At 49.5% G+C, this 19,595-nt stretch overlaps 1 protein-coding gene across 4 annotated transcripts in view; it reads right to left on the minus strand.

The window, feature by feature from the left end:
* Window positions 1-19,595, minus strand: part of ZC3H14 (zinc finger CCCH-type containing 14) — a 92,540-nt gene that overhangs the window by 48,321 nt on the left and 24,624 nt on the right. For all 4 annotated transcript variants that reach the window (XM_033951495.1, XM_033951494.1, XM_033951493.1 and 1 more), the window contains one exon: window positions 3,582-3,624. Coding sequence is in view for 1 of the 4 variants with exons in the window: in XM_033951494.1 (XP_033807385.1) it covers window positions 3,582-3,624 (43 nt within the window). In the remaining 3 variants the exon portion in view is untranslated. Of the gene's footprint in view, window positions 1-3,581; window positions 3,625-19,595 lie in introns of those variants that run through there.

Genomic DNA, 19,595 nt, shown 5'->3' on the forward strand with positions numbered 1-19,595 from the left:
AGTTCCTATGAGCGGCTCTCTGCGCTAAAAACCGCTAACGCGGTTTCATAGAAGAGGGGGTAAGTGTCTGAAGGAGCTTCTGTCCTTAAGCATTTTTCAAAGTGAAAGTACCGTATTTTCACGCATATAACGCGCGCGTTATACACTATTTTACAAACCGTGCATAACCTTGCGCGTTATACGCGTGAGCGCGTTTTACAACTTTTTTTTTTCAGTCCGATCCGGCATCCCCCCTGCGAACTGGCATCCTCCCCCCCGCTCGCGTCACCCCCCCCCCCCCGCGATCCTACATCCCCCCCAGCACCAAACATCTCTTACCCGATTGGGCACCGGCACCAGCACCAATGCACAGGACGTGCCAGTGCCAGTGCCAGTGCCCAAAGATCCTCCCTCGTTGGTTGGACTGGGCTGGGCTGGGCTGGGCAGTGCGGTGCAGGAGAGATCCTCCTTCTTCCTGCGCCGGGCTGGACTAGGCTTTGAGCATTTGCGCATGCTCAAAGCCTTCTGGTCTCGCTCTCTCCGAGATTATCTCCTGTGCATTGGTGCTGGTGCCGGTGCCCAATCAGGTAAGAGATGTTTTGCGGTGCTGGGGGGGATGTAGGATCGCAGGGGGGGGGGGTGACGCGAGCGGGTTCGCAGGGCGGATGCCGGATCGGATTGAAAAAAAAAGTTGTAAAATGCAGGTAAGCGAGCGGGGGGGAGGATGCCGGTTCGGAGTAGTTGGGGAGGAGGTTTTAGCATGCACGGTATACGCATGTGCGCGCTATATTAAATTTTTTTTACATAAATTTGTGTTCCCTGCACGCTATACCCGTGTGCGCGTTTTACACGGGTGCGCGGTATAGGGGTGAAAATACGGTACACACGGTTTGCTTTCATCTGAAAACGGAGTAAAACGAGCCCGTAAACTGCAGCTATGCCATTGTGATCTAACTTGCTATGATATTCATGGCCATGTACTAATACAATATGATACAATTTTTATTTGCATACCGCCAATACCACCATGAAGTTCACAGCGGTTTACATAAGTAATTATGGCGATACAAATTAAAAGCTAGTGTTACAATATTTAGGAATTATTAGTAACAAATTCATGAAAATAGTGCGATGCAGTATGGCCAGGACTCCGATTATCAGGGGCCGACCTAGTACCCTGTTGTCGTGGAGGCGTGATGGGCTCCAAAGGCGGCATATCAGGAAGGGAAGGCCGCCTGGAGGATTCCGCCGCCCTCCGCCGATCCTCCTCGTCGAGCAGGGAGATCGAACGACGAGGGGGAGGGGGCGGACCGCCCCCCGGAACCGGGACCGGGAGGTCACCCTGAATAGAGGCGATAAGCCGGGGTCCCATAGTCTGCATAAGCTCGACAAACTGAGCTTCTAGCAGGGATCGCAGCGAAGCCGACATGGAGGGATCCGCACCGAAAGGGGGTCCTCCTGCACGGTCTTCGCGTTCCTTCGTGGCCAAGTGCTTCTGCTTGCTAGCTTTAGGCACCTTGATGACCACCGGAGGGACAGTGGAAGGTGGTACCTGAACCGAGGAGACGGAGACAGGCACCGATGCCGAACTCGATGCTGAAGTCGGTGTGAACGATGCCGGCTTCACAATGCCCAATGCAGGAGTCGTCGATGCAGGTTTCGAACGGACCGGCGAAACCTCAGCAGAAGTGGAAGCAGACAGGTCCTTGGCAGTCTCCATCTTGAACATCGACTCCCAGAGCAAGCAGCGCCGTTTAAACGAGCGCGCAGTGAGCGTGGAACAAGGCCGGTACGATTTCGGAACGTGTTCTGGACCAAGACACTGAAGACAGTGTCGATGCGGGTCCGTTAACGAAATCGCACGCTGGCACTTGCTGCACTTTTTAAAACCGGTGATTGGCCGGGACATAGGCCGGAAAATCGACGCTGCAAGGTCGAAGGCGCTAGGCCGCAGCCACGAGGCCGGCCCGGCCGAACCGCCGGAAGAAATAATTTTAACTTTTTTTTTTTTTTTTTAGAAAATATAAATTAAAATTGAAATGAATTCAAAGAAACCAAAAAACGCGGGTAAAGAAGGCAAAATACTGAAATTCAGTCAGCGCAGAATGAAGAGAAACTTCTCAGCTCCGCGGAAAGAAAAGAACTGAGGAGACACGCCCGGTACATCGGGCGGGAAGGCACTGGCGCATGCGCGGTGCGGGCATCTCGAAACTTCTGAGTTTCTTCAAGCAAGACATGCTTTCAAGATGTCCGTATCGGGGCTCTGTCGGATGACATCACCCACTAGTGAGAATACCTGCCTGCTTGTCCTGGGATAATTAGGAATTATTAGTAACAAATTCATGAAATAGGTCTTTTCTAAAACATTTATTTTTTTTTAAATTCTTTATTCCTTTTTAATCCTTCAACAAGTGTACAAGAAAAATCATACATAGTCTCAGAAACAACACTTGATAAATCCATCAAGACAATAACAATTGTATATATATATATATATATATATAAACCCATAACCCACCCTCCCTCCCAACACTATTTTGCTTAATTCATTTTACCCTCTCATATAATGTACAAGAATTATAAGACAAAAAACTAGTAAAGGAACAAGCTACTTTAAATACCTTTTTAAACGAGAGTGGCACTCAGAATCCAAGATGGAGTAAAAAACTTCAAATTGGGGTGCAAACCCCTAAAATGCGTTTTTTATAGAATCAATCATTGCACCATTTTGAGTGAAAAGGTAATAGAAAGTGCTTATTGAAAAACACTCTTGCTTTAAATGTCCAATAAATGTCCAATAAAGTGAAAATGTTCCAACTATTATATAAGTCCAACTACATGAGTTCAAATCAGAACTTATCTTAATGGTTCAGATAGCGTTGAACCTCGCCGGGTCAACGCTATCTGAACCATTAAGATAAGTTCTGATTTGAACTCATGTAGTTGGACTTATATAATAGTTGGAACATTTTCACTTTATTGGACATTTATTGGACATTTAAAGCAAGAGTGTTTTTCAATAAGCACTTTCTATTACCTTTTCACTCAAAATGGTGCAATGATTGATTCTATAAAAAACGCATTTTAGGGGTTTGCACCCCAATTTGAAGTTTTTTACTCCATCTTGGATTCTGAGCGCCACTCTCGTTTAAAAAGGTATTTAAAGTAGCTTGTTCCTTTACTAGTTTTTTGCCTGTTTATGGTCATTTGGGAACAAATCTCCTTTTTTTGAAATTTACCCTGTTGTGTATATTGGATATACAAGAATTATAAGAAACATTTAAAATTAGATTGCTGATTAATACTAAAGAGTCACAGTATGTTATGAGCTATGGTCTTATATTTATTTTGGTTAAAAGGAAAATAACTAAAATTATCCCCCCACAAACACTTTTACAAAGCCGAGCTAGCAGCTGCTTCTGTGGTAATCGCCCCAACATCCACAGGGAAGTAATGGACTTCGGAGAGTTTGCCGAGTGGCTAGTACAGCTTTGTAAAAGAAGGAAAAATAATGTTTACATATCAATATTCGGTAACTAAGTTCTATAACCAGAGTTCCCTGCAGCCAAATTAATGCCAATTGCACTCACAGTAATACTCACCTACGTAAGCCCCCAGTTCCTGCAGCTTTCCCTTGATTGCGCCCTAAAAGGTAGAAAGAGAGGGAAGAAACAGAAAACTTAAGCAATGGCTATTAGCAATCTCAGTCTCCAACGACAGACCCAAAGTTAAACGTAACCACAGCCCATTCAGAAGAACCTGCACTATGTTAGAAGAAAATGAGGAACAGAAACTTATTTGAGTAATATCTGCTTTTCCAAGGGTTAAAAATACAATAAAGAAATCAAAATGAACGTTAACTTTCATAGTTAAGAGCATAAGAATAGCCTCAAGGCTAATTTTTGGGTTGACCATGTAACTCCTTCCTACCGACTTCTGCATTGGCTGCCGATGGAGGCATGTGTGAAGTTTAAGTTTGGATGTTTTTGCTTTAAGGTACTATTTGGTTTAGCCCCTAAATATATAACTGACCTTGTCTCTTTCTCAACCAATAGACATAAGAGAAGCTCACACTTGAATTTTGTTTCTCCACCGGTTAGAGGATGTAAATTTAAAAGACATCATCAACATCTTTTCTCACGTCAGGCAGCATTATGGGGTAAAGATCTGGAACAATTGCTTACGTCTACTACTTATGGGGAATTTAGGAAACACCTAAAAACATATCTGTTCCTGGAGTATTTAGGTAACTGACCTGTACAATCTTTTTCCACAATAACTAATCTCTAGAGCTGTTAGTCACTAGCTTTTAACTTTAATAATAATAATAACTTTATTTTTCTGTACTGCCATAGTCAGTCGACTTCTAGGCTGTTCACATCGAAAGAAGGCTGGACATTCAGCGAATTACAAATGCATGAGGGGAATGTTACAGAAGAAAAAGGGTAGTAAGGGGAGGAAAAGTAAGAGGGGTTGTAAGGGGAGGGAAGTGAGAGGGGTTGCCTGAGAGATTGCTTCGGGTTTGTAGGGGGAAAAGCATGGTGAGCGAAGGTCGGTTTGTTTAGGTGATGAATTTGTCAAACAGAGTGGTTTTGATTGATTTTCAGAATACGTTGTAGGTCTGTTTGGTTTTATTTATGTGGTTTCCCAGCCAGGATTGTTGTCTGTTAGCTTGGAACATGAAGGTTCTGTCAAGGTAGGATTTGTATTTGCAGCCAATAATTTTAAGATAGGCGAAGATGTTTTTGTTTCTGGTTGTTCGTGTGGGCTTGTGCAGATTGAAGTGTGTTTGCAGGTAGGAAGGTGCTAGGCCCCAGATTTGTTTGAAGCAGATGTATGCAAATTTGAACTGTATTCGCGCTTACATTGGTAGCCAGTGCAGTTTTTTGTAATATCGGCTAATGTGGTCTTGTTTTCTCAGCCCGAAGATTAAGCGAACTGCAGTGTTTTGTACTAATCTTTGTTAGCTCTACTCAATTCGTAGCATTTTTAATCATTGTAAACCGCATAGAACTTCACGGTCCTGTGATATATAAACTGTTATATTATTATATTATATTATTACTCACTGGGTCAGACCAATGGTCTATCAAGCCCAGTAGCCCATTCCCACGGTGGCCAATCCAGGTCACTAGTACCTGGCCAAAACCCAAAGAGTAGAAACATCTCTTGATGCTTCTGACTCTCTTCAGGGACTCTTCTGGAAATACTCCAGCCTAGGCGACTCCCTTCCTTCCCTTCTCACCATAAGAAACAGCCTAAAGCCTTTGAACCCAAACCATTTTACAACTTTCCAGCACTCATATAAACCCAACTATTTCTACCAGGAATGCACCTTTCATCTCTTGCTACTTCCGACTCTCTTCAGGGACACTTCCTGAAAAATGCCCATCATTTCTCCACAGCCACACTGTGAACTCAGCCTAGACCCACCCCTAGGCTCACGTTACATATAAAGACCCTCGGTGTCAGGTCAAAAGCTCGACGGGACAAAGGCGTGCCCAGACAATTGAGCGCAGCGCGGGGGCGCGTGCCGCAGAAAATTACTGTTTTTAGGGCTCCGACGGGGGGGCGTGGGGGGGAACCCCCCACTTTACTTAATAGAGATCGCGCCGCGTTGTGGGGGCGTTGTGGGGAGGTTGTAACCCCCCACATTTTACTAAAAACTTCACTTTTTCCCTTTTTTTAGGGAAAAAGTTAAGTTTACAGTAAAATGTTGATGGTTACAACCTCCCAAACCCCCCATAACGCCGGTGCGATCTCTATTAAGTAAACTGGGGGGGCTCCCCAACAAAACCCCCCGTCGGATCCCCTAAAAACTGTAATTTTCTTCGGCGCGCGCCTCCGTCTTGCGCTCAGTTGTCAGCGCGCGCCTTTGTCTTTCGCGGGGTTGTCTATGAACCAAGACCCTCCACCTGTTGCCCAATCAACACAGAATAAAAGTAACTAAATTAAAAATATAATTCAACAACCCCAATGCTATAAGAACTTATCATAATCTTACCCGTCATGTGCTTTCCTATCTCAGTTATCAACTAAGGCCGATATGCTGACCCCAAAAATCCCTCCCAACACAGCCACCACAACCAGAGAGGAATTTCCCCCACAACAAAAAACATATCTATCACCCTCAGAAAAATCAGACTAGTAAATAACCAAGAGATTATACTAAAAAAGACCTTGCAGATAAAAACAGGGACATATTCCTGGCTTAAAGACAATGATAGTTACACCAGATATATGTCCCTTACATTATCACATTTTAGTAGGCTCCAGTATAGAGAAAAGAAGGAAGAGCCATTACCTGCCCATGACAAATGGATTGAAGAAAAATGTCTATTGGTACTAGATCTCAATATGGGTCACATTAGGTTAAAAACTTGTATTGAAAAAGCATGCAGTCAAGGATAACTGCAAATTGTAACCTGGAGAATCAAATTGTTTGTATCAAGTCAGGATACAACCTTTATCGTAAACTTGTTCTGCAATTATGTCAACTATATAATCTGTATGTTACCTCTTTAAAGACGCGTTCAATCTTTAATTTTCTTTCTTCTAGATGAAGATATTATGGTTCCGTTTTATTTACCCATCCCATTGTTTTTTCCTTGTTTTTTGTCTATTTTCTTAAGCTATGAAGATGTAACTTTACCCCTCTATCCTTCCCATTTCGTGTATGTCTCAAAACTGTTCGTTTTAAGTTATTTTGCTTACTTATATAAACTTGTTTTATGAAGTTGTAAATCGCTTAGTAACTTGAGTAAGTGATTCATCAAATACAAATAAAAACTTGAACTTTTAACCAGTAAGCTGTTCTGAGCTTTTCAGGGACAAGGAGATAGAAAACAAATTAAGCACAGTTACTTACCGTAACAGGTGTTATCCAGGGACAGCAGGCAGATATTCTTAACACATGGGTGACGTCACCGACGGAGCCCTCGGTACGGACCTTTTTAACTAGAAGTTTCTAGTTGGCCGCACCGCGCGTGCGCGAGTGCCTTCCCGCCCGACGGAGGAGTGCGTGGTCCCCAGTTAGGATAAGCCAGCTAAGAAGCCAACCCGGGGAGGTGGGTGGGATGTAAGAATATCTGCCTGCTGTCCCTGGATAACACCTGTTACGGTAAGTAACTGTGCTTTATCCCAGGACAAGCAGGCAGCATATTCTTAACACATGGGTGACCTCCAAGCTAACAAAGAGGGAGGAGGGATGGTTGGCCATTAGGAAAATAAATTTTGTAACACAGATTGGCCGAAGTGTCCATCCCGTCTGGAGAACGCATCCAGACAGTAGTGAGTAGTGAACGTGTGAACTGAGGACCAAGTGGCCGCCTTGCAGATTTCCTCGATGGGCGTGGAGCGGAGGAAAGCTACAGAAGCAGCCATAGCTCGGACTCTGTGGGCCGTGACAGTTCCTTCCAGTGAGAGACCGGCCCGAGCGTAGCAGAAAGCAATACAGGCAGCAAGCCAATTTGAAAGTGTCCGTTTGGAGACAGGACGACCCAAACGGTTGGGATCGAAAGACAAAAAGAGCTGAGGGGCTGTTCGGTGAGCTCTGGTACGATCAAGATAGTAAGCAAGGGCACGCTTACAATCCAGCGTGTGCAACGCCTGTTCCCCAGGATGCGAGTGAGGCTTAGGGAAGAAGACAGGGAGCACAATGGACTGGTTGAGGTGAAAAGCTGAGACCACCTTGGGAAGGAATTTAGGGTGGGTACGCAGAACAACCTTGTCATGGTGAAAAACAGTGAAAGGTGGGTCGGCAACCAGCGCATGCAGTTCGCTAACCCTCCTGGCAGAGGTGATGGCAATTAGGAAGAGCACCTTCCAGGTAAGGAACCTGAGTGAAGCTGTGGCAAGAGGCTCAAACGGAGGTTTCATGAGAGCTGAGAGAACCACATTCAGGTCCCAGACGACAGGAGGAGGCTTGAGAGGCGGTTTGATGTTGAAGAGCCCTCTCATAAATCTGGAAACCAGAGGATGAGCCGTGAGGGGTTTTCCGAGAATAGGCTCGTGAAACGCAGTGATGGCACTGAGGTGGACTCTGATGGAGGTGGTTTTGAGGCCAGCGTTGGACAGCGAGAGCAAATATTCCAAGACAGTTTCCACCGCCAAAGAGGTGGGTTCTTGATGATGATGCCGGAGACACCACGAGGAGAATCTGGTCCACTTCTGATGGTAACATTGGAGAGTGGCCGGTTTCCTGGAGGCGTCCAAAATGAGGCGGACCGGTTGAGATAGATTCTCCGGAGAGGTCAGCCCGAGAGAAACCAAGCTGTCAGGTGGAGGGAAGACAGATTGGGATGCAGTAGAGACTGATTCTGCTGTGTAAGTAGAGTAGGAAACACAGGAAGAGGAATGGGCTCCCTGGAGCTGAGTTGAAGCAGGAGGGAGAACCAGTGTTGACGAGGCCACCGAGGGGCGATGAGGATCATGGTGGCGTTGTCCTTGCGGAGTTTGGACAAGGTCCGCAACATCAGAGGAAGTGGAGGGAAGGCATAGAGGAACCGATCCCTCCAGTCGAGCAGGAATGCATCCGGTGCCAGACGGTGAGGAGAAAAGAGTCTGGAACAGAATTGGGGCAGCTGATGGTTGTGAGGTGCTGCAAAGAGGTCCACCTGCGGAGTGCCCCATCGAGCAAAGATGGAGAGCAGAGTCGGAGGGTCCAACGTCCACTCGTGAGGTTGAAGGATGCGGCTGAGATTGTCGGCCAGAGAGTTCTGTTCGCCCTGAATATAGACCGCCCTGAGAAAGAGATTGCGGTCCGTGGTCCAGGTCCAGATGCGCAGAGCCTCCAAACAAAGGGGGCGAGATCCGGTGCCGCCCTGCTTGTTTATGTAGTACATGGCGACTTGATTGTCTGTGCACAGGAGGAGGACTTGAGGGCAGAGAAGATGTTGGAAAGCCTTCAGGGCGTAGAACATGGCTCTGAGTTCCAGGAAGTTTATGTGATGACGACGCTCCTGTGGTGTCCAAAGTCCCTGAGTGCGTAGATCGCCTAGGTGAGCTCCCCATGCGTAGGGGGACGCATCGGTGGTGATGATCATAGAGTGAGGGGGCAGATGAAAGAGTAGACCCCTGGAAAGATTTGAGGAGTTCAACCACCATTGGAGAGATTGCTGAAGAGATGATGTCACAGAGATGGGATGAGAAAGAAGATCTGTAGTCTGTGACCATTGGTTGGCGAGAGTCCATTGAGGTGTCCTGAGGTGGAGTCGCGCCAGAGGGAGGACATGCACCGTCGAGGCCATGTGACCCAGGAGGACCATCATCTGTCGGGCAGGAATGGAGGGATGCAGGAGTACCTGACGGCAGAGATGGAGCAGGGTCTGCTTGCGATCGGAGGGGAGAAAAGCCCTCATCAGCGTTGTGTCCAGGACTGCTCCGATGAATTGAAGTCGCTGGGTGGGAAGCAGATGCGACTTGGGGTAGTTGATCTCGAACCCCAGGAGGTGGAGGAGAGAGATGGTGTGATGAGTAGCTTGTAGCACGAGTTGAGATGAAGGTGCTTTCACCAACCAATCGTCCAAGTAGGGGAACACCTGGAGGTTGTGAGACCTGAGGAAGGCCGCCACCACTATCAGGCATTTGGTGAAGACTCTGGGGGAGGAAGCGAGGCCAAACGGTAGTACTTTGTACTGGTAGTGGTGGTGGAGTACTTGGAACCGCAGGTAGCGGCGAGAGTTCTGATGGATGGAGATGTGAGTGTAGGCCTCTTTGAGGTCCAGGGAACATAGCCAGTCGTGTTGAGAAAGAAGAGGGTAAAGTGTGGCAAGGGAGAGCATCCTGAACTTTTCCTTGACCAGACATTTGTTGAGGTCCCTGAGATCGAGAATGGGACGGAGGTCTCCCGTCTTTTTGGGTACAAGGAAGTAGCGGGAGTAGAATCCCTGGCCCCTTTGATCTGGAGGTACTTCTTCGATGGCATTGAGAAGGAGGAGGGATTGAACCTCCCTCAGGAGGAGGGGGGTTTGAGAGGAGTGAGAAGCAGACTCTACGGGTAGGTTGTCCGGTGGCAGAGTCTGGAAGTTGAGAGAGTAGCCGTGGCGGATGATGTTGAGGACCCACTGGTCTGACGTGATGACCTCCCAACGGCTTGAGAAAATGGTGAGACGACCCCCTATAGGCTGTGGAAGAGGCAGCGAGGGTGGATGACTGGCTATGCCCTGGAGAGAAGAGTCAAAAGGGCTGAGATTGTTTAGCAGGCTGAGAAGGCTTAGAGGGTTGAGTGGCCTGAGATCGAGCCTGGGCATGGTGCTGCTGTTGACGGGGTCGCCGAGATTGTTGAGAAGGCGGATTGAGTGGCCTGGCTGAGAACCTCCGCTGGTAAGATGATTGAGGCCGATAAGGTCGAGCAGGCGGAGCCTTCTTTTTCGGCTTGATTAGGGTGTCCCACCTGGTCTCATGGGCCGAGAGTTTCTGGGTGGTGGAATCCAGTGACTCTCCAAAGAGTTCATCCCCGAGACAGGGGGCGTTGGCCAAACGATCTTGGTGGTTGATGTCCAGGTCGGAGACTCTGAGCCAGGCTAATCGACGCATGGCTACGGCCATGGCAGAGGCCCGAGAGGTGAGCTCGAAGGAGTCATATATTGAGCGGACCATATATTTCCGCATCTGGAGAAGACCAGAGATGTGTTGTTGGAATAGCGGGACCTTGCGCTCAGGAAGGTACTTCTGGAGGGCAGACAGTTGTTGGACCAAATGTTTCAGATAGAAAGAAAAATGGAAGGAATAGTTGTTTGCCCTGTTGGCAAGCATGGCATTCTGGTAAAGCCTCTTGCCAAACTTGTCCATGGTCTTACCTTCTCTGCCAGGAGGGGTAGAGGCATAGACACTGGAGCCCTGAGTCTTTTTTAAGGTGGATTCCACCAGAAGAGACTCATGGGGCAATTGAGATTTGTCGAACCCAGGAATAGGAATGACCCGGTAAAGGTTGTCCAGTTTACGGGGGGCTCCCGGTACCGTGAGGGGATTTTCCAAATTTTTATAGAACGTTTCCCGTAGGATGTCATGTACGGGAAGCTTGAGGAACTCCTTAGGAGGTTGCTCAAAGTCTAAGGCCTCTAGAAAGGCTTGAGACTTTTTTGAGTCAGATTCTAGAGGAAGTGACAGGGCAGCAGACATTTCTCTCAGAAATTTAGAAAATGAGGACTGCTCTGGTTTGGAGGTGGCATCGGTTGCCGATGGTTCCTCATCAGATGAGGAGGGATCCTCCTCGGTACCGAGAGGAGTGTCCTCCCATAAGTCAGGGTCCCTGACCTCTGGTGCATGTCGAGACACCGGGGTGGAGGGAGCGGTATGGTGAGTTTTGGACAAAGACTTTCCAGAGCGCACCGAAACGGTACCCGGGGAGGACGATCGGCGTCTATCTCGGTCCCGAGAAGAGTGCCGTACCGCCTGGTGCCGGGGAGGATCCAATGTGGCCTGAGAATGAACCACTGGATCGCCATGAAGTTGTTGGGCCGAAAGGATCGGCATAGAGGTGTTCACCGGTACCGAAGGGGTGGACACCGGGGGCTCGGTACGGGGCTCGGGCCGGTCTGGTACCGGAAGGAGCGGTGCCAGGATAGTGGGCAGCAGTTGTTCAAGTTGTTTCTTCAACTGCTCCTGGAGTTGAGCCTTTAAGATGGCCGAGATACGGTCATCGAGGGGTGGCATCGGAACCGCTTTCTTTTTCTTCGGTTCCTTAGATGCCGCTCCACGCCCCGGCGATGAGGAGGCCGATGACGAGGCACTCACCGAGATCGGGGCGGAGCGTTTGCGGGACCGGTTCGATGCCGGTAAGGATGGTGTCGCCACCGTAGCTGGAGGGCGCTCGAGGGAAGAGGAAGGCTTCTTAGCCGGCTTACCTGGCGCCAGCGACGCCGATGTGGGGTCGGTCGGTGTCGAGGACGACGGTGCCGATTTTTGGGGTACCGCCGTTGCAGGTGAGGAGTCCATCGCCGACTCGGTGCCGAAGAGAAGAGTTTGTTGGATTTTTCGGTTTTTAAGAGTTCTCTTTTTAAGAGTGGCACAGCGGGTGCAGGAATCCGCCCGATGCTCCGGACCCAGACACTGCAAACACCAATTGTGTGGATCAGTAATGGAGATCGGGCGTGCACACCGCTGGCACTTCTTAAAACCGACCTGCGGGGGCATGAAGGGGAAGATAGCCTCCGCAAAATCGAAGCCCGAGGCCTGTATACTGGCAACAGGCCCCGCCGGGGCAAAACGAAAGAAAAAAGGGAAAAAAGCAAAGTTTTTTGTTTTTTTTTTTTTTGCAAATCAAAGAAAAAATAAACCCAAAGGTAAAGAAGAAAAAATAAGGAAAAAAGCGCGAGCGGGAAGGCAAAAAGTGGTTTCAACGGCCGTTGAAAAAACACACGCGTCTTCTTCGCTCCGCGGAAACGAAGAAACTGGGGACCACGCACTCCTCCGTCGGGCGGGAAGGCACTCGCGCACGCGCGGTGCGGCCAACTAGAAACTTCTAGTTAAAAAGGTCCGTACCGAGGGCTCCGTCGGTGACGTCACCCATGTGTTAAGAATATGCTGCCTGCTTGTCCTGGGATAAAAGAAATAACTGGATTTGGGAGATTAGAAAGGGGTAGGGTTGTCCCATCCCAGGCCTGATCATATTACTGGGGTAGCACTTCCCATCCTTTAGTAACACCTGTGCTATGGACGCCACAGGGCATATAGTTTTATGCTACAACTGTCCCCAAAACAGCTGGGATGATACTGGTAGGTGATGATAGTCAATGTGATCTATGTTATTTTAATTCACACCTAAATGCCTTCTCAGTGGTATTCAGTACAGCCTAAATAACTAAGATTGCAACAATTCAGTTGCAATAGCAGTAAAGCATAATTGATCTAATTCAAAATACAGTGGTACCTTGGTTTACGAGCATAATTCGTTCCAGAAGCAAGCTCGTAAACCAAAATACTCGTATATCAAAGCGAGTTTCCCTATAGGAACTAAACTAAACTAAACTAAACCTTAGGTTTGTATACCGTGCCATCTCCGCAAGCGCAGAGCTCGGCACGGTTTACAGAATTAAGAGGAAAGGAACTACAATGAAAGGATAAAGGAGAGGGACTAAGAGGATAGAGAGGGACAGAATACTAGAGAATGGGAGGTGATTAGATTTTTGCAAAGAGCCTAAGGGAACTAAGGGAAACTCGCTTGATTCGTTCCCACCCACCCCATCCCCCGAGGCCAGCAGCGTTGCTCTACCCCCCTAAGAACCGGCATTGCTCCCCCCGCTCATGAAGGCGCCCCCTCCCCCGCGTGATCCGTCATCCCCCCCGCTCGTTCCCCACCCCCCCCCCGTTCGTAGCACCCCCCCCCCTCCGCGATCCGGCACCCTACCCCCCGCTCGCGTCGCACCCCTCCCTGCTGCAATCCAGCATCAAAAAGGCACCCACCCACCTACCCGATCACATTTCTTACCCCCCATTTGGCACCGGCACCAATGCACAGGACATGCCGGTGCTGGTGCCAAATGGGGGGTAAGAAATGTGATCGGGTGGGTGCCTTTTTGATGCCGGATCGCGGCGGGGAGGGGGTGCGACGCGAGCAGAGGGTGCCAGATCGCGGGGGGAGGGAGGATGCCGGATCGCGGGGGAGGGGGAGCCGCTCGTAAATCAAGGCACGCTCGGTTTCCGAGGCGCCGATTTTGCGAATGTTTTGCTCGTCTTGCAAAACACTCGCAAACCGAGGTACCACTGTAATTATGAATTTAATGAAATTTTATCAGCAGCAAAAACTATTTCTTCACTAAGAAGGCAATTTGAGCTTCCATGGAGACAGTGCTATCAGTCAGAACAGCCAGAATTGTTATCATTGGAGAGAGTTTGTATTCGACTTGATCGATACAAACAGATTTAGAATTAGAGTCTAATTTGATATCGATCAGTAGAAATTTGGGTACTGAGCTTTAGCTTATGAAAAAGAATCCATTTATCTAACAAATGGCAGCACCCGGCCTTGCACGGTGCATCCTGGGATGCAGTGGGTACAGTTAGTCTGCCATATAAGAGGGCATTAGGTTACCAATAGGGAGTGGTACTGCAAAGCTGGAAATCAGCAATTGTCAAGCTGATCTTAAAAAAAAAAAATGACCCTGGATCCGAAACGAACCCGGCAATTACAGAACAGTCTCCAACCTTCCCGTCATCTCTAAAATATTTGAAAAGACTGCACTATCGCAACTCCAAGCCTTCATTGACAGACGGAACGCCCTCTCCCTGTACCAATCTAGCTTCAGAAAATTCCATAGCACGGAAACAGCCCTACAAACTCTTCCACGACAGGTGAGGCTGGACTCATTTAGAGCACTGGTCTTTGACCTGGGGGCCGCCGCGTGAGCGGACTGCTGGGCACGATGGACCAGTGGTCTGACCCAGCAGCGGCAATTCTTATGTTCTTATGACATGGTGCCGGCCTATAGGGCCCTAAAACTTCTGCCCTATGACCCCAATCAACCGCTCCCGCTCGCAAGATGAAAAGCGATTGTGTGTGCCCTCAGGACAGGCCCTCTGCCTTGAGACCGCCCAAAAAAGATCTTACTCAAACTACCTACCGCACCTTTGGAACAAACTACCTACCCACATAAGATCATTAGGTCTACTGAGCTTCAGGAAGGCAATAAAAACTCCTGACCTCTATTAGAGCATGCCTATCCAAATTCCCCAACTCTCAAGTCTCTAAGGTTCATAGACAACGGCGCGAAAGACAAAGGCGCGCGCCGACAATTGAGCGCAGCACGGAGGCGTGCGCCGCACAAAAAGCAATGTTACTTACCGTAACAGTTGTTATCCAGGGACAGCAGGCAGCTATTCTCACTAGTGGGTGATGTCATCCGACAGAGCCCTGATACGGACGTCTCACAAGCATGTCTTGCTTGAAGAAACTTAGAAGTTTCGAGATGCCCGCACCGCACATGCACCAGTGCCTTCCCGCCCGACGGACCGGGCGTGTCTCCTCAGTTCAGGTAGCTAGCCGAGAAGCCAACCCAGGAGAGGTGGGTGGGACGTGAGAATAGCTGCCTGCTGTCCCTGGATAACAACTGTTACGGTAAGTAACATTGCTTTATCCCAGGACAAGCAGGCAGGTATTCTCACTAGTGGGTGACCTCCAAGCTAACCTTAATGGGATAGAGGGAGAGTTGGCAACTTAGGAGAATAAATTTTGTAGCACTGTTTGGCCAAACTGTCCATCCCGTCTGGAGAAAGTATCCAGACAATAATGAGAGGTGAATGTATGAACCGAGGACCAAGTGGCAGCCTTACAAATCTCCTCAATCGGTGTCGATCTGAGGAAGGCTACAGAGGCTGCCATTGCTCTGACCTTATGGGCTGTGACCCTACAGGGAAGGGATAATCCAGCCTGGGCATAGCAGAAAGAGATACAAGCCGCCATCCAGTTGGAGATGGTGCGCTTCGATACAGGTCGTCCCAACTTGTTCGGATCAAAGGAGACGAAAAGTTGAGGAGCAGTTCTGTGTGGTTTGGTGCGATCCAGGTAGAAAGCCAAAGCACGTTTACAGTCCAGAGTGTGAAGAGTTGATTCTCCATGATGAGAATGAGGCTTTGGAAAGAACACTGGAAGTACAATGGATTGGTTGAGATGAAATTCAGAGACCACTTTAGGCAGGAATTTCGGATGAGTGCGGAGGACCACCTTGTCACGATGGAATACTGTGAAAGGTGGATCTGCCACTAAGGCCTGAAGCTCACTGACCCTGCGAGCAGACGTGAGGGCCACCAGAAAAACCACTTTCCAGGTGAGATACTTAAGTGGAGCCCTGTTGAGAGGTTCAAACGGAGGCTTCATGAGAAGAGAAAGGACAACATTGAGATCCCAAACCACAGGAGGAGGTTTGAGAGGAGGATTGACATGGAAAAGTCCTTTCATAAATCTGGAAACCACAGGATGAGCAGATAGAGGTTTCCCTTGCAGAGGCTGATGGAAAGCCGCAATAGCACTCAGGTGGATTCTTATAGAGGTAGACTTGAGACCAGACTGAGACAGGTGTAGAAGATAGTCCAACACGGAGGATAGGGAAGCTCACTGAGGCTCCTTAGAATTGGAAACACAGCAGGAAGAAAATCTAGTCCACTTTTGGGAGTAGCATTATCGAGTAGCAGGCTTCCTGGAAGCCTCCAAGACATCCCTCACTGCCTGGGAAAACTGGTGAGGGGTTATGTTGAGAGGAACCAAGCTGTCAGGTGGAGAGACTGCAGGTTGGGATGAAGTAGTGATCCTTGATGTTGAGTAAGTAGAGAAGGAAACACTGGAAGAAGGACCGGCTCCCTGCTGCTGAGTTGAAGTAGAAGGGAGAACCAAGGTTGTCTGGGCCACCGAGGAGCTATCAGAATCATGGTGACCTGGACGGATTTCAACTTGACCAGAGTCTTTTGAATGAGAGGAAATGGAGGAAATGCATACAGAAATCGATTCCCCCAATCCAGCAGAAAGGCATCTGCCTCGAGGCGATGAGGAGTGTAGATCCTGGAGCAAAACTGAGGCAGTATAAAGTTGTGGGGAGCCGCAAAGAGATCTATCTGAGGCGTCCCCCATTGTGCAAAGATCTGATGAAGGGGGTTGGAATGGAGAGTCCATTCGTGAGGCTGGAGGAGACGACTCAAGTTGTCTGCCAAGACATTGTCCTTCCCCTGAATGTAGACAGCTTTGAGGAAGGCGTTGTGGCGAACTGCCCAATCCCAGACTCTGAGAGCTTCCTGGCAGAGGGAGGCCGATCCCGTGCCCCCCTGCTTGTTGACATAATACATGACGACCTGGTTGTCTGTGCGAATGAGGACCACCATGTCGTGAAGCAGATGTTGAAAAGCTTGAAGAGCATAGAAGATGGCTCTGAGCTCCAGAAGATTGATTTGATGGAGTCGGTCCGCATTGGTCCAGAATCCCTGAGTGCGAAGCCCATCCAGATGAGCCCCTCAGGCATAAGCCGAGGAATCGGTTGTGAGAACCTTCTGGTGGGGAGGAGTGTGAAACAGCAAACCTCTGGATAGATTCGAAGAGGTCATCCACCAAAGTAGAGACTGCCGAAGAGTAGGAGTGACTATGATGTGTCGAGTCAACGGGTCCGACACTTGAGTCCATTGAGAAGCTAGGGTCCACTGAGGAATTCCGAGATGGAGCCTGGCAAAGGGTGTCACATGAACTGTAGAGGCCATGTGGCCCAGGAGGACCATCATGTGTCTCGCTGAGATAGACTGGCGAGAAGATACAGACTGGCAGAGATGAAGAAGAGCATCCAAGCGTTGAGGAGGGAGGAATGCTCGAAGCTGAATGGTGTCCAGTACCGCCCCGATGAAGGGAAGGGACTGGGTAGGCTGCAGATGAGATTTGGGGAAGTTGATCTCGAAGCCCAAACTCTGCAGGAAGCAGATTGTGGCCAAGGTCGCCGAAATGACCTCTGGAGCTGACGGGGCCTTGATGAGCCAGTCGTCGAGGTAGGGAAACACCTGAAGACCCCTGTTCCGGAGTGCAGCGGCCACCACCACCAGACACTTTGTGAAGACTCTGGGAGACGAAGACAGGCCGAATGGAAGCACTCGATACTGCAGATGTAGATGTCCCACCTGAAATCTGAGGAACTTGCGGGAGGCCGGATGAATGGGAATGTGAGTGTAGGCCTCCTTGAGATCCAGAGAGCATAACCAGTCGTTCTGCTCGAGGAGGGGGTAGAGAGAAGCAAGAGTCAGCATGCGAAACCTCTCCTTGACCAAAAACTTGTTGAGGACTCGAAGGTCCAGAATGGGTCGCAGGTCGCCTGTCTTCTTCAGAACGAGGAAGTACCGGGAGTAAAAACCCCGGTTGTGCTGGTCCACCGGGACCGGCTCGACGGTCCGAAGCCGAAGCAAGGCCCGAGCTTCCTGAAGGAGAAGGGCGTTCTGCGTCAAGTTGGAAGGATACTCTCTTGGAGGGTGGTCCGGAGGGACCCGATGGAACTGAAGAGAGTATCCTTCTCTTACGATGGAAAGGACCCAGAGGTCGGTGGTAATAGCCTCCCATCGATGATAAAAATGATGGAGGCGACCCCCGATGGGAAAAATAGGAGGATGCAGAACGAGGTCGGTTATGCTCCCTGGAAGAGAGTCAAAAGGGCTGAGTAGCCTTCGGTGCAGCCGGCGGCTGAGGTTTCTGCTGAGCCTTCTGGGGAGGCTGTCTCTTCGCTGGTTGTCTCGCAGCAGGATTTTGCCGTGGAGTGTAGCGCCGTTGATAAATCAAAGGCGGTCTGGAAGGTCGAGACTGCTGAGGTTTGGGCTTAGGCCTAAGGATAGATTGGAAAGACTTTTCATGATCTGAAAGTTTCTTGGTAACAGTCTCGATAGACTCGTCGAACAGATCGGTGCCCGCACAAGGCACATTGGCAAGTCTGTCTTGGAGGTTCGGATCCATGTCAATTGTTCGAAGCCATGCCAATCGACGCATGGCCACGGAACAGGCAGCAGCACGTGCCGAGAGCTCAAAGGCATCGTACGAGGACTGCATCAGCTGGAGACGTAGCTGGGAAAGGGAGGCTACCACTTCCTCGAACTCGAATCGAGCCTGGGAATCAATGTAGGGAGTAAACTTGCGGAGCACCGGCAAGAAGAACTCCAAGTATGAAGAGAAAAAGAAATTATAATTGAGCACTCGAGAAGCCATCATAGAATTCTGGTAGATTCTCCTACTGAACTTATCCATCGTCCTTCCCTCTCGTCCCGGTGGTACAGAGGCATAGACCTGGGAGGGATGCAAACGCTTGAGAGAGGACTCGACCAGCAGGGATTGGTGAGAGAGTTGAGCGCCCTCAAACCCCTTGTGATGAACAATGCGGTATCTTGCATCCAATTTGCTCGGGACCGCAGGGATGGAGTACGGCGTCTCAAAACATCGCACAAATGTTTGATCCAGCAATTTATGGAGAGGAAGCCGAAGAGACTCCACAGGAGGATGAGGCAAGTGCATGGTGTCGAGATACTCCTTAGAATACCGAGACCCAGTGTCCAAAGTCACATCCAAGTCATCAGCCATTTGCCGAAGGAAGGAAGAAAAAGACAACTGGTCCACCAGTACCGGCCTCCTAGACGGACTGGATGAAGTGGAAGCCTCAGGATCCAGAGAGACTTGGGATCGACAAGGAGAATAAGAGGTAGATGGTTCCTCGTACTCCGGCCCCTCCGAGGGAGACAAATCAGAGGAAGAGTACCTCAGACGTGGCAGCTTCTTCTGTGGCGAAACCTCAGAATGGCGCGAGGAGTGCCGTGATGAGTGCCTGGATCGATGCCCCTCCCGGTGCCTGGAGGGAGATCGAGAGTGTCGATACTTCGTATGGTCCCCCGAAGCTTCCAGCGAATGAATGGGACTGGAAGCGGTAGATCGAAGGGGCGGGATGGAGGCCGCCTCACGCGATGCAGCCCAGGCCTGGTATGGAGTGCGGAAGAACTCTTCCTGCGATTTACTATGCCCAGGACGTCGATTATCAATCGGGGGAACAGCACCGTGTTGGCGCGGAGGCGTAATGGGCTCTAAAGGAGGCATGTCGCTAGAGGAAGCCCGCCTCGAGGGACCGGCCGCCCTCCGCCGCTGCTCCTCGTCAAGCAACGAGATCGATCGACGAGGAGGA

The sequence above is a fragment of the Geotrypetes seraphini genome, chromosome 7, assembly GCF_902459505.1.
Source record: "Geotrypetes seraphini chromosome 7, aGeoSer1.1, whole genome shotgun sequence".
NCBI lineage: Eukaryota > Metazoa > Chordata > Amphibia > Gymnophiona > Dermophiidae > Geotrypetes > Geotrypetes seraphini.